Source organism: Petaurus breviceps, unplaced genomic scaffold (genome assembly GCF_028583685.1).
Source record: "Petaurus breviceps papuanus isolate PSGF00001 unplaced genomic scaffold, PetGlider_PUasm1.0 90633, whole genome shotgun sequence".
In the NCBI taxonomy this organism is placed as follows: domain Eukaryota; kingdom Metazoa; phylum Chordata; class Mammalia; order Diprotodontia; family Petauridae; genus Petaurus; species Petaurus breviceps.
Genome location: NW_027187293.1, coordinates 9,514,301 through 9,527,926, shown reverse-complemented (window position 1 = coordinate 9,527,926; position 13,626 = coordinate 9,514,301). Strand labels below are relative to the sequence as shown.

The window sequence follows — 13,626 nt, the reverse complement described above, 5'->3', positions numbered from 1 at the left end:
CAATTTTTCTGGTGATGAATGAAAGTAGGGTGCTCAGGCGGTTGGAAGAGGTATGTAAGAAGTTTGAGGAAGAATGAAAGGATATGAAATAGCTGCTGTGGTGAGTGCTGCAGTGAATTTATAGTGAGGTGCAATGAACTAGGGATGTTTACCTTAGAGAAATCTTTGGTGGGACATAATGGCAAAATATTTGAAAAGCTATCATGTGGAAAAGGAATGAACTTGTTTTGATTAAGAACAAGAGGGCAGAACCTGAAGTTGCAGAGGCAGATTTGGGCTTAATGTTATTTTTTTTAAAGATAAAAACAAACAAAAAACCCTTCCTAATAAATTAGACAGTGCAACAGGGGAATGGACTATCTGAGAAAGCTGTAGGTTCCTTGTAACTAAGGGTCTTCAAACAGGCTGGATCATCAAAAGATACTGTGAAGGGGATTTCTATTCTAGAAATTACTTTCAACATGGAAGCAACCTGATTCTGAAACAAAGACAGAATAAGAGCAAGTGATCTCAGGGATTTATCCATCCCTCATCCTTATCTACTTTTCTCTTTTTCTGCAAAGATCACAACTGGACAAGTCACAGAGTCAGTCCTGGGGCTAATGGAAAGTAGGGCACTAGAGAAAGTTTCAGGGCAGCAACAAAACATGGAGAAGTAAAGGAAAGAAAGGAAGGATGAGGAAATAGTCATGAATCAGCAGTAGGAAGGGAAAAAGAATTCTTATGGTTATTTGGCAAAGACATCTGTTTTTAAGAAGAAACTTAAGAAGAGACTGCTTACATATGAAAAAAATATATTAATAATGAGTAAGTTAACAGAAAGTTGGAATATTTCATATTACTTTTCTAAAATCCTCAAAAATTTCTTCAGTATGCAAGTCATATGGCATTCATTCACTTTATAAAAGAAATGAACACAAAGAATTTCATACCTGCATCATCAAGGCTGTCATCTTGTATAAATGATGATTTCTTTCTTTTCTTTATCTTCTTTCCTTTTTCTAAGGTATTGTCTGATTCATGAATACTTTCCATATTAAACCACAATGAAACACTAAATCCTTCTGACATATGTGGCCAACAATTTTGCCCAACCAATGGCAAGTGAATTGGGGCTACATGCCAAGATGAAAGAAGCTGATGAGGAAACATCTCACTATCAGCATCTTTCTTACTTTGAGAAAATTTTGCCCTTCTTAGCAACCCAATACCCTTATTATTGAGAAAACTACTATATTTTTGTGAAAAGGAGGTGTTGCTTAAATTTGGTATATGAAATAAAGGGAAGGTTAGATATTGTAATGGACTCATATTAATATCAGCCTCAATAATTTTCAGGATGCCCTTAAGAAGAATTTCCTAAGGAAAAAAGAAATGAGAATTTACAATCAAAATGATATTACCAAATGTATAAAAATTCCTGAGAAACAAAATTTACAACTAAGGAAATACAAGCAATTACTGAATCACTCGCCTACCCATTATGTAATTAAAACATTTTGTTCTGGTTAGTAAAGAAATATACAACACATGTTTTTATTTTTAAAATATAATTATGATTAATTTTTAAAAGGGAAACTGATCATAAATGACATTATCCCAGAACTTTTTGATAGGCCAGCTTAAGAATTTAAGTGAAAATATATAATACAAAGAACCATTTCTAGTAGTGAAACTTAGGTAAGTTCAGACTGTGAATATTAACATATTCTAATACACTTACTTGTCAACTTATTCCATATCTTTTGAGTTTTCTAACCATTCAGATTTTAATCTATCTATGTTCAACATAGGTGAGATTGCTATATTCAGAGCTGAGACCATAAGTAAGTTTCAAAAATTGGATCTCATGTGGAAGTTTTAGCCTTCACTAAAACACATGAAATCTGACTTTCAAAATAAATATCGATCTGTATAACAGGACAGAATTTTCTGACAATAAACATATGTACGATTATTAAAAAATTTTCAATGTTGAACCTTCTACCTCATGAGCTATACCCCCTAGAAGCCAATCTTGTCTATATATAAGTCTCAGCTCTGGCTATAATAAAACTTTTGTTTATCAATAAATCCCTCCTTTAGATCACATAAATATGTGGGAGACTAAAAAAGAAAAAAGTAGACCACTGGGAAGAGAAAATAAGATAATGTAGAACACTATAATTATAATGGTGTGCCAGAATTTACACCATCAGCTTCAGTTATGGGTAGAGAGTAAGTCTTTTATATTTCTGTATCTCTAATATTTAGCACAGTACCCTATAAGAACTTTATAAACACTGATTGGTTGATGATGTAGTATATGATAATAAATGTACTGAGGAAAAGCAATAAGCACATTTAATGGATATAATAGTAAATTCATGAGTATCTACAAAGTAGAGGGAATAGTGATATAGATAATATTAAACATATCTAATTCAAAAGTGAATTATATTTAGCTACAGAATTCATCATGACATCTTAAAAATATTGTTTAACATCCTAATTATGTTCTCTTGTCTGTTATTAAATTAGTTATTTGTATTTAATAAATTAATTTGCATTTAATAAAGTAAGTTATTTGCATTTCTTGATCACAAATTTATGGTAGGAGGAAAATTATGCATACAGCATGACTATGTAAACAGAAAAATTCACAATGGAATTGTATAATTCAGGCATAATTATCCAAAATTCAATGTACAATAACTACTGAATGTAAAGGTATGGATGACTGATATTAAAATAACACATTCTGGTAAATGGTCCACAAGTCATTTTATAATTATAGCATATTTACTGTAGAAGGAGATTTCTCCAGAAATATTCTCAATAGAAGGGTTAGCTCTTCTGAGCATGTTCTCGAACTCATCAGGGACACCAAGAGATCCATCAGTACTATCTGGCATGCTAATTTATAGTAAAAGGGGAAAAAAAGTCACCATTAAATTAAAAGTTTTGTACAAGTAGTTTCACTGAACAAGATAAAATATACATCACTGTCATAATGTGTATAGATTACAATTTTTTAAATTGATAAATTTGTTAAAGAAACACATGTATCTAAGAGAATTCAACTGGAACATTTTTTAAGGAGAATTAGCACCATATATAGACCAAAGATGTTTTTAAAAATATAAATGAATATAACATTTGATAAATGAAACTTAAACTTAATTTTAATTCTAAAAACACATTCTGCTCTCTTAGTACACTGCAAATGTTTAGCTTATAACTATCATTTTAAAAAATTATTTTACAAATTGAGTGTTTTAAAGTAACACTACTACATATAAGTGGTTGATCATGACTACCCATCAAAAACTAAGTTTTTAAAAGTATTAAACTATAAATAGTAGATAAAAATAAACACAAAACTTCAACTACTACATGGCTATAATGCTATATGAATATATAGCTACATCTATGCATCTACAGAAAGATATAAAACATTATTTTATATATCTATATATATATATGTAGAGGAAGCTAGCTGTCTCAGTGAACAGAGCACTGGACCTGGAGTCAGGAAGACTTGAGTTCAAATCCAGCCTCAGATACCTAATAGCTGTGTGATCCTGGGCAAATCACTTAACCTCTGTTTGCCTTAATCCACTGAAGAAGGAAATGGCAAACTACTCCAGTATCTTTGCCAAGAAAATTCCATGGACAGTATGGTCCACAGGTTAGACACGACTGAACAAGAACAATGCATGCATATGCGTTATATATAAAAATACACACATGTACATATACATAGACAAATATACATATAACACATATATAATATGCATATATGTATGTGTTAAAGCTTAGTGGGCATGCACACATGCACTGGGTACTGAACACAAACCAAACAATAAGCATGAGAGGATGCACAAAGGCAGCAATGTGATGTTGTGTAAAGAACATTATATAAAAAGTCAGGAAAGAGGGATTCTAGTCTTTTTTTTTTTTGCCTTTTGGAGGGTAATTGGTGTTAAGTAACTTGCCCAAGGCTACACGACAAGGGATTCTAGTCTTACTTACTACTACCTAGATGTATGACCTTGGTAACAATCTCTCCAGCTTCAAAAGGGTTTGGATTACAAGCTCTCTAAGATATTTTCCCAGCTCCGCTATTTATCTACAGTTACACATAACTCAACAAGTTTTGGAAGAAAAACTAACCAGAACATCTAAGAAATTGCAAACCTTATTCTAACATCAAAATAATCAATATTTACAAGGTACCTAATCTGTGCAAAATAGTGTGCTAATTTCTTAGGGGATCATAAAATAGTATATGACATGTCCATATCCTAAAGGAGTTTACAATCTTAATTAGATAGAGAAAAAAAAACAAACCCAAGAAAAAAATTAAGATTCAAATAGAATATCACAATAGAAGGGACTGTGCAAGGTGGTATGTAATTAACTAACAAATGGCAACAACACTACACATAATAAACGCTATAGGAATTCAGAAGAGACATTTCATGTTGGTATAGTCAAAAAAGGTATGATGATGAATATATGCAATTTGAATTTTATTTATAAAGCTAAAAATGATTTGGCTAGAAGGTGGACCTTTTGAAGATCAGCAAGGGGAAGGTCATGATCGAAAAGGCATGGAGGTTGGAAAGCATATGAAGTATTCCAAGAATGGTAAGTAAAAAACTGAGAGGGTTTGTATATGTGCGTAATAGGAGACAAATCTGGAAAGTCAGGCTGGGTCCAGATGGTGGTAGGCCTTGAGTATCGAGTTAAGGAGTATAGATTTTATCCTATAAGCAGTATAGATCCATTAAAGGCTCTTATGTCATGATCAAAGCAACATTTGGAAGAGTAATTAGAATATGGTATCTAGATTTAAAGGAGAAAAATTAGAATAATACAAGCTTTTAAACCTTTAAAAGGTTAATACTTTTATTTGGAAAAAGAAAGAAGGGGGGCCATTGTAGCACAGCCCATAGAAAGCCCGCCTTGGAGTCAAGAAGACCTGCATTCAAGTCTCTTCTCTGATACATAATGCCTATTTGACCCTAGGCAAGTCATTAGCCTCTCAGTGTCCCAGGCAACTGTCTAAGAACAGAAGTTACATATTTGTTTTATTGGTAGAAGGAAGTTTCATCTACAGAAATTCCTTACATCAATTAAATAACTGGTGGGAACTAAAAAAAAAAAAAGAAAGAAAAAAATGTACAGATCTGACATACTGGAAAAAAAAGAATCATCAGGATTTTATAATTTACTGAGTATTGAGTTTAAAGATGGAGGAAGTTTTGAACCAGGTTCACAAAGTTTATATGGTACCATAAACTAGAATCGAATCACCATTGGGAGAGAAAACACATTCCATAGAATAAGATAAATATTCCATTTTTAGAGGTGTTTGTATTACTAGGCTTAAACTTTTTGCAGGAACATGTTTAGAATATAGAAACCCACCTTTGTTTGCAGAGGGTAAAGATAGCACAGAAGCCAACTATTTTCCTCAGTCACTACCAACACATTCCAACACTTATCTTTTTCCAATATGGAAAGAACTGTTACCATTTGGTCCAACTTGGATGGCTAGACTGCTTATACATATTTAGGACACATCTATCTACTGGAAGAGACCTTAAAAAAACAAAACTATTTTCCTTGCTACTATTATTCATTACATACTGTTCTATACAAAGTGCCACAGAATCTTAGCTAATATCTAACTCTAAGACAAAATGACTATCCCATTTAGTAAACAAAACCTGTGGAAAGCATACTGTATTTAGAATTTAATGTGCTATCAAAACTGTAACATAACGGGGAAGAGTACTGTTAAAGTAGTCAAATGGTCTTATTAAGTTTTTATATTAACTTATATAAAGCAAATACTGGGGCAACATTACATTTGCAAACAATAATGAATTTAAGGAGAAGGACCATATTGTATAATATAGTGCAGGGGAAAGTCTTCAGACTTACAAAATCCAGGGCTGGGGCTAGTTCATTTTTATCTTTCTATTGCCAGTACCTGAGACAGTACTTAATTCGTAGCAGGTACCTAATAAATGAGCACTGAATGACTGGTTAAACAATACTATCTGAAAGAGTAAATGCTGCTATTCCAAGATTTAATCCTTCTACATCTGTATTTGAATGGAATAAAAAAATTATGAAAATATAAAGTTTTTCAAAAGATTCTATTAGGGATATTAGGATTTTAAAACTGCAGGCGAATAGGATCTGAGTTTACAAACTGCTTACAAGAGAACCTTAGGGATATTAAAATAGAAATACTCAAATGGACCTATGATCTCATAGATCTGGATGTTCCCTCAAATAATTCAGATTACAACCCATGAATGACTGCTTATCCTATGTAACTCCTGACCACAATCTCCTATAAATTCACCATGGGGTGCCCCTCAACACGCTCAAGGGCCTTCCTTGATTTCTCTTGATATTACAGAGATTACAGTGAAGTGCTGTCACACAAGCTGGTAACTATATTAGAATGTCCATACTTAAACTCAGTCCCAGACGCCAGCCAGGGCTAGAGAGAGTTGCAGGATTGAAGTCAGGGTACAAAATAAGATACTTAGTGCAAGGGCAAGAAATGAGAAATAAAGACTAGGGTCACAGCTCAAGAATGGCGATCTCAGATAAAGGTGTGAGTAATCCCTCATTTGTCATGGGCAAGAGGAGAGCAGGAAATGTGAGGAACCTCACATTTGTGCTTTGAAAATATAAGGTATAGAGAACAGATATGTGACAGAAACAGAAAAGCATAGAGGTGGAAAAGTATCACTAATTGTATAAGCATATAATTGAGGCATCTGGAGGTCAGGGCTTGATGTGTTATAAATAATGTTTGAAGTTTCAACTATTAACTATTCTTACTCTAAAGAAGAACTAAGTAATTTCAAAATAAGGAATATTTCTACAAGGCAAGATCCTTAACCTGAAATAAATTATGTGACCAGAAGGTAACAACACGAACTATAGCCTATCTCTGTCTCAACAGCATATAAAGTAAGTTACTCACTCCATCCCTGTAAGTGATTTCATTATCTCTAACACTCCTTGCCAGTGATGTCACGGTTTCAAAAAGATGAAAAGTACAACTCTCTCCCTCAAAATTATGAGACCCTTGCTATAGGTTGAACATGAAAAAAGAATCATTTACGCAGACCTAGATTAAACTGGTCTTTAGTAAAATAGGATTCTACCTGCCTTACTCATGGAACAACTAACAACAAAATCTAGGTTTCCTGAGTCTTAGAACCATATTAGTACAAAATGACTAATTCTGCCCCAAAAATCTCTAGGGAAGCAGAGGAGGAAGGAAAAGAATAGAAAGGCAATAAAGGAAAAAAAAGAAAAAAAACTTTTAATATGAATTCCTTCAACTTAACAATTAAAAAACTATATGAAACTAGTTCTCCTGTCTCTATTATTATCACCACCATTTTCCAAGCAACCTAATTCTTGGATTAATCTTTTACTCATCATTTTCCCTAAATCCCTTTAGCTAGCTAACTGCTAAATCCATTTAGAAGGATGTTTCATTTGAAATGCTTTTCGAATATATTCCTTCCTCTCCATTCCTATCACCAAAACCCTACTCTAGGCTTGCTACCTCACACCATGAGAGTCTCCTAAATTGGCTTCTCAGATACAAGGCTTTTCTCCTCCAAGGCATTTTACATAATCATTAAACACTATTTTCATAGTCAAAGATCATTCCACTCCTCAAAGGAACCTTTGATGGTTTCTTATTTCCTTTCACATCAACTCTGAATTGTTCCTGTTAATAATCTGGTCCCATCATGCCTATACAATACTATTTCTACCACTTTCTAAGATACATCCTTCAGTCATTCTTATCATACCAACTTCATGTTTTTATTCATGTTGTTCCACTCATCTGAAATTCCTTTCCTATTTCCTAATAAAAATTTTACCATCTTTCAAAGTTCATTTTTAGGTCATAAAGTATTCCATGACTACTAGGTTTAACTGATCTTCCTTTCATAGAAACATACAATATTAACATTTGGAAAGACTCCCAGAAGTCATCTGATAAAGTATTACTTTGGCCCACTTTATAGCATCTACAGTTTCTACCACATAATCTAACACTATACTATATACTCCTTAAATTTTTCAGTATTGTTCCTTGCATTAGTGCTGTCGCTAACTGTAACAGTTATATGGAAAAGCACTTTCTATGTCTCCTATAAAAGTGCCCAGGCACAGTGCTGACCATAAAGCAAACAAGCAACACTTCTTGCTTGACTGTCTCTGCTAGCACATTTATACAGTACTATGCTGTAGTTATCATACATTAAGGTAAGATAGAAATTGTTTACAAAAATGAAGTAGTCAAACTTACCTTGCAAACTAGAATCATCCCTTGTAAAAATTTTTAGGAACCCTCCTAAGAGATTTCTAACAATTTGCTGTGAATTAAAACATGAAAAATTTTAAAATGAAACAAATACTATCAATACAAAGATTAAAAAAATACACTAAACAATTATGGTACTTTATTGAGTTAACTGACATTTTGGTTACAAACATTTAAATGGAATAATAATTGTACAGCAGTATTTGTAATTTGCTTCCTACATAAAAATGGTCTTTAATATCCCATTAAGCAAAAGTCAAGTTGACAGTATTTATTAATCACCTACTTATCTGCCAGGCACTGGACTAAGTGCTGGGGAAACAATAGTACAAAGGCAAAAGATGGTCCCTACTCTAAAGAAAGTCACAGTCTAATGGGGAAGACAAGTAAAAACAAGATATACACATGGTAAAGAAAAGTACTAAAATAAGGGAACTAAGAAAAGCTTTCTGTAGAAGGTGACATTTTGGCAAGGACTTAAAGTAATGGAAGTCAATAGGCAGAGATGAGGAAGGAGAAAATTCCAAGTATTGGGGCCAGCCAGAGACAATATACAGGCAGGAAATGAAGTAGCTTGTTTGAGGAACAGCAAGAAGGCCAGTGTCACTGAATAACAGCTATATTGGGGGTAGGGGAAGCAGGAAAGGGTAAAAAGCCTGGAAAAGTAACAGGGAGCCAGGTAATGATGGGCTTTGAATGCCAAACACAGCATTTTTATATTTTATTATTAGAGACGATAAACAGCTACCCAAATTTATTGACTACGGGGAAACATGGTCAGACCTGCACTTTAGGGAGGATTTCTAACTAAATGTTTTATAAATATTATCTCATTAGAACCTCACAATTATGGGATATACATAATATTATTACCCCCACTTTATAGTTGAGCAAACTGACTCAAAAAGAGGTTAAGTGACTTGACAAACAGTAAGTGTCTGGATTTGAACTCGGGTCTTCCTAATGCAGGCCCAGTACTCTATGCACTGTGCTACCTAAAAACCTCTCCTACTCAATTTCTCTCATCCTCTGTAAAATGATGATCATGATTGTATGTACCTCATAGGATTATCATGAATATAAAATGAAATAACATGTATAACCTTTGCAAAACTTACAATGCTATTTAATACTAGCTATTATTAGACTATAATACAAAAAAGGAAATAAAGTTATTAATATAATCAATATTTATCTCATATTAACCATATTAAAATTTTACCTTTTGCATGAGTAAAGTCACATTTTTTTCCTTTTGCCTGATGATTTTCAAAAAGCTCTCAAAGACATGGCCAAGCACATCAAGTTTGACTTTACTGGCTGAAAGCAAATTTAATTCCAGTATACAAATCTCAGGATATATTAATTCTCCTTGTGCAAGGTTTTCAGTCACATCATTTAAATAACTTGAAGAGCCGATGTAACCTGTTTCAGTATTTATGTCTTCTAAAATTAAAAAAAAAACTAGTTAATTTTCATTTATTATATAACAAATATAATTCTAATATTGACTATCATTTTAGAACTACTAGCAACATTAATAGCACCTCACGTGTTTACTAATTTTCCTTCTAGGTGATTCTCTGTTAAAATGATATTTATACAAAAATCAAAACTATTTAAAAGATACAATATAGAAAAATTAACACTTGTTAAACAATTTAACTTTTTTCAATGCCTGTATGATTTCTCAATCTAACCATTTTGGTTATCAACCTCTGAAAAGCCTAGTTTACCTAAAAGAAAGGTGATTTCATAATCAGAAAAACCTGGGTTCAAGTTGTACCTTAGACATACACTGGGTGTGATCCCTGGCAATTCACTTAACCTCTAAATGCCTCCTGGCAACTCACTGCTTTGATAAAGGGAATTTCCTCATTGGGAGTTCCTATACCAGTGAAAACACAGGTCTAGATAAAAATGTGTGTGCATGTGTTTGTGCCAGCATACACCTTTTTTTTTTGGGGGGGGGAGGGAGAAGCAAAACCTCTTCTACCTCCTCACTTCACCATTTCTCTCAGTCACTTGGGGACATCACCATCCATACAGTCACCTATACCTGAGATTTTGGGTATCTTTTACTTTCCTTTCTCAATTTTCATTATTGAATTGTTAAGACCCCTTAATTTGACTTCTGCAGTATCTCTGTGTATGCCCATCCTCTCTCTATTCTCACTGACAGCATGCCAATACAATATCACCACCAAATACTTGTTAAATCCTTATTGGTTCTAATTGGAGTTGTGACCTAGCAGAAACAGGCTTCTGATCAAGTAAAAAGGTCAGAAGCTTGTGTGCTTTAACAAGTTGTTTATTATCCAACACATGCCCAGGACTGAGCAAGCTGATTTAAATGCACTTGTAATGCACGACAAGGGAGGGGGAACATATCAAGAAGAACATGAAGGGGAACAGGGGGATATTCAAATCGGGAACAGGAAATAAATATCCTCCCATTTGTCTAAGCAAATGTACTCCTTTAAGGAGTTACCCATTCACAAGGAATGTAAAATAAAACGAGAGCTTTCCTGGCTTCAGCAATGAGTACTGTTCTTTCTCTCTTTTTTTGCAAGTATCATACTTTTATTGACATTAATTTAATGATCACAGAGGACATTTTCACAGACCTAGTATAAAAAGAAAGATTGACATACAAATTAATATTCTTCACCTTCATCTTCCCTATCAGCACTATCTGCTCCAACCTCCTCATAATCCTTCTCTAGGGCAGCCATAACCTCCTGAGCCTCAGAGAACTCTTCTTCCTCCATACCCTCCCCCACATACCAATGAACAAAGGCACAGTTGACATACATACATCAGATCAAATTTGTGGTCCAAGTGAGCCCAGGCCTCAGCAACAGCTGTAGCATTGCTCAATATGCACACAGCCTTGGTACCTTGGCCAGGTCACCACCAGGAACCACAGTGGGAGGCTGGTAATTGATGCCAACCTTGAATCCAGTTGCACACTAACCCACAAACTGGAAGCTACACTTTGTTTTGATGGGGGCAAAAGCAGCACTGACATCTTTGGGAACTACATCACCACGGTAGAGTAGGCAGTAAGCCATATATTTACCATGGCGAGGGTCACATTTCACCATCTGGTTGGCAGGCTCAAAACAAGCATTGGTGATCTCTGCTAACGTCAGCTGCTCATGGTAGGCTTTCTCAGCAGAGATGACTGGGGCATATGTGGCCAGAGGGAAGTGGACACGGGGATAGGGCACCAAGTTGGTCTAGAATTCTGTCAGATCAACATTCAGGGCACCATCAAATCGGAGAGAGGCAGTGATGGAGGATACAATTTGGCTAATAAAGTGATTCAGATTAGTGTAGGTTGGGTGTTCAATGTCAAGGTTTCTGTGACACATATCATAGATGGCCTCACTGTCTACCATGAAGGCACAATCAGAGTGCTCCAGGGTGGCGTGAGTGGTCAGAATGGAGTTGCAGGGCTCCATTACAGCTGTGGAAACCTAAGGGGCCGGGTAAATGGAGAAATCCAGCTTGGATTTCTTGCCATAATCAACAGACAGATGTTCCATCAGCAGAGAGGTAAAACCTAAGCCAGTCCCAGCATCAAAGCTGTGGAAAACCAAGAAGCCTTAAAGACCTGTGCACTGATCAGCAAGTTTGCGAGTTCTGTCCAGAACTGTCAATTATTTCTTTGCCGATAGTAGTGTCCACAGGCATAGTTATTGGCAGCATCTTCCTTGCCAGTGATCAGCTGCTCAGGATGGAAGAGTTGGTGGTAGGTTCCAGTTTGAACTTCATCAATAACAGTTGGTTCCAGGTCTACAAACACAGCCTGGGGAACATGCTTGCCAGCCCCAACACTGAAGAAGGGGTTGAAAGAGGCATCTCCACCCCCAATGGTCCTGTCACTTGGCATTTGCCCATTAGGCTAGATACCATGTTCCAGGCAGTACAGTTCCCAACAGGCACTGCCAGTCTGGACACCAGCCTGGCCAACGTGGACAGAGATGTACTCATTCATGATAAAGGTGTGCAGGGGTCCGCTGGGCTAAGAAAAAATGGAAAGGAGGGCAACACAATTTTCTCACTGACTGCCCATTAGGAAGTCTCTGGGAGAAAAGTTGGTGAGCAAGTACTATTCTTTTGTACTTATTCAAGTACTATTTTTTGCTTTTTGAAGGGCAATTGGGGTTAAGTGACTTGCCCAAGGTCACACAGCTAGTTTTGTGTGTGTGTGTGTGTGTATGTGTGTGTTAAGTGTCTAAGGCTGGATTTGAACTCAGGTCCTCCTGCCTCCAGGGCCAGTGCTCTATTCACTGCACCACCTAGCCACCCTATTAATTAGAGTAAAATCCCCCCCCCCCTTTTTATTTTGCTTTTTGGAAGGGGGAAGTTAGGGCAATTGGGGTTAAGTGACTTACTCAAAGTCACACGGCTAGACTTTGTGTTAAGTGTTTGAGGCCAGATTTGAACTCAGGTCCTCTTGACTCCAGGGCCAGTGCTCTATTCACTGTACCACCTAGCTGCCTGAGTACTGTTCCTTCTAGAGTGAACATGGTTCTCACAGTCTACAGTGGACCTGAGACCTCCTCTCCTGGGTCCTTGGAGTTTGGAGAACCCAACCCAGCTGATTGGTGACTAAGTTTACATAAACTAGCTCAGTTAGCCCAGTATAACTATTGGCTGGCTCTAACACCAGACTGTGCTTCAGCTTTCTATCCCATCCAATCACCCAGCCTTCTATCTAGGCCATCTCTCCATCTGTTTGCCACCACATATATACTTAAGCCACTTTCTCCCCATCTTTCACCTCTCCAGAATAAAACTCTCTTTTCTGTCACCTCTACTATCCAATCTATCTGAGGAGAGAAGTATATTCAACAGATGTTCCAAAGGTAAAATCAAGAGGCCTTAGCAATAGATTGGATATGGTGGGGGTGGGGGGTGGGTGAAAAAGAGTGAGGAATTGAAGTTGATACCTAGGTTATGAGCCTGGGTGACTGAGGACGGTGGGGAAGAAAAATAGTGAGTTCAGTTTTAGACATGTTGAGTTTAAGATGTCTCTCAGTTCACAAGCAACTGGAAGGTGCAAAACAAGATCAGAAGTTGGAGCTGGCTAAGTAGATCTGAGAGAATAGTGGGCATAAAGATGATAACTGAATCCATGGGAGCTGATGAAATCAAGTGAAATGGTATAGAGAAGTTAAGGAAGCCCAGGACAGAGCCCTGTGACAAATTTTTTCGGTAAACTATGAGGCAAGGTTCTTAACAGAGAGGGTGAT

The 13,626-nt window shown here is 35.9% G+C and overlaps 1 protein-coding gene and 1 pseudogene across 1 annotated transcript in view; both read right to left on the bottom strand.

Annotated features, from left to right (window-relative positions):
* Positions 1 to 13,626, bottom strand: part of LYST (lysosomal trafficking regulator) — a gene marked incomplete at its 3' end in the record, with an annotated part of 140,233 nt that overhangs the window by 78,865 nt on the left and 47,742 nt on the right. The window contains exons 9-12 of the mRNA XM_069064505.1: positions 9,585 to 9,808; positions 8,348 to 8,414; positions 2,786 to 2,895; positions 933 to 1,359 (exon numbers count right to left, since the gene is read on the bottom strand). Of these exons, the coding sequence (XP_068920606.1) occupies positions 933 to 1,359; positions 2,786 to 2,895; positions 8,348 to 8,414; positions 9,585 to 9,808 (828 nt within the window). The remainder of the gene's footprint in view (positions 1 to 932; positions 1,360 to 2,785; positions 2,896 to 8,347; positions 8,415 to 9,584; positions 9,809 to 13,626) is intronic.
* LOC138143270 (tubulin alpha-1C chain pseudogene) lies at positions 9,835 to 12,576 on the bottom strand (annotated as a pseudogene).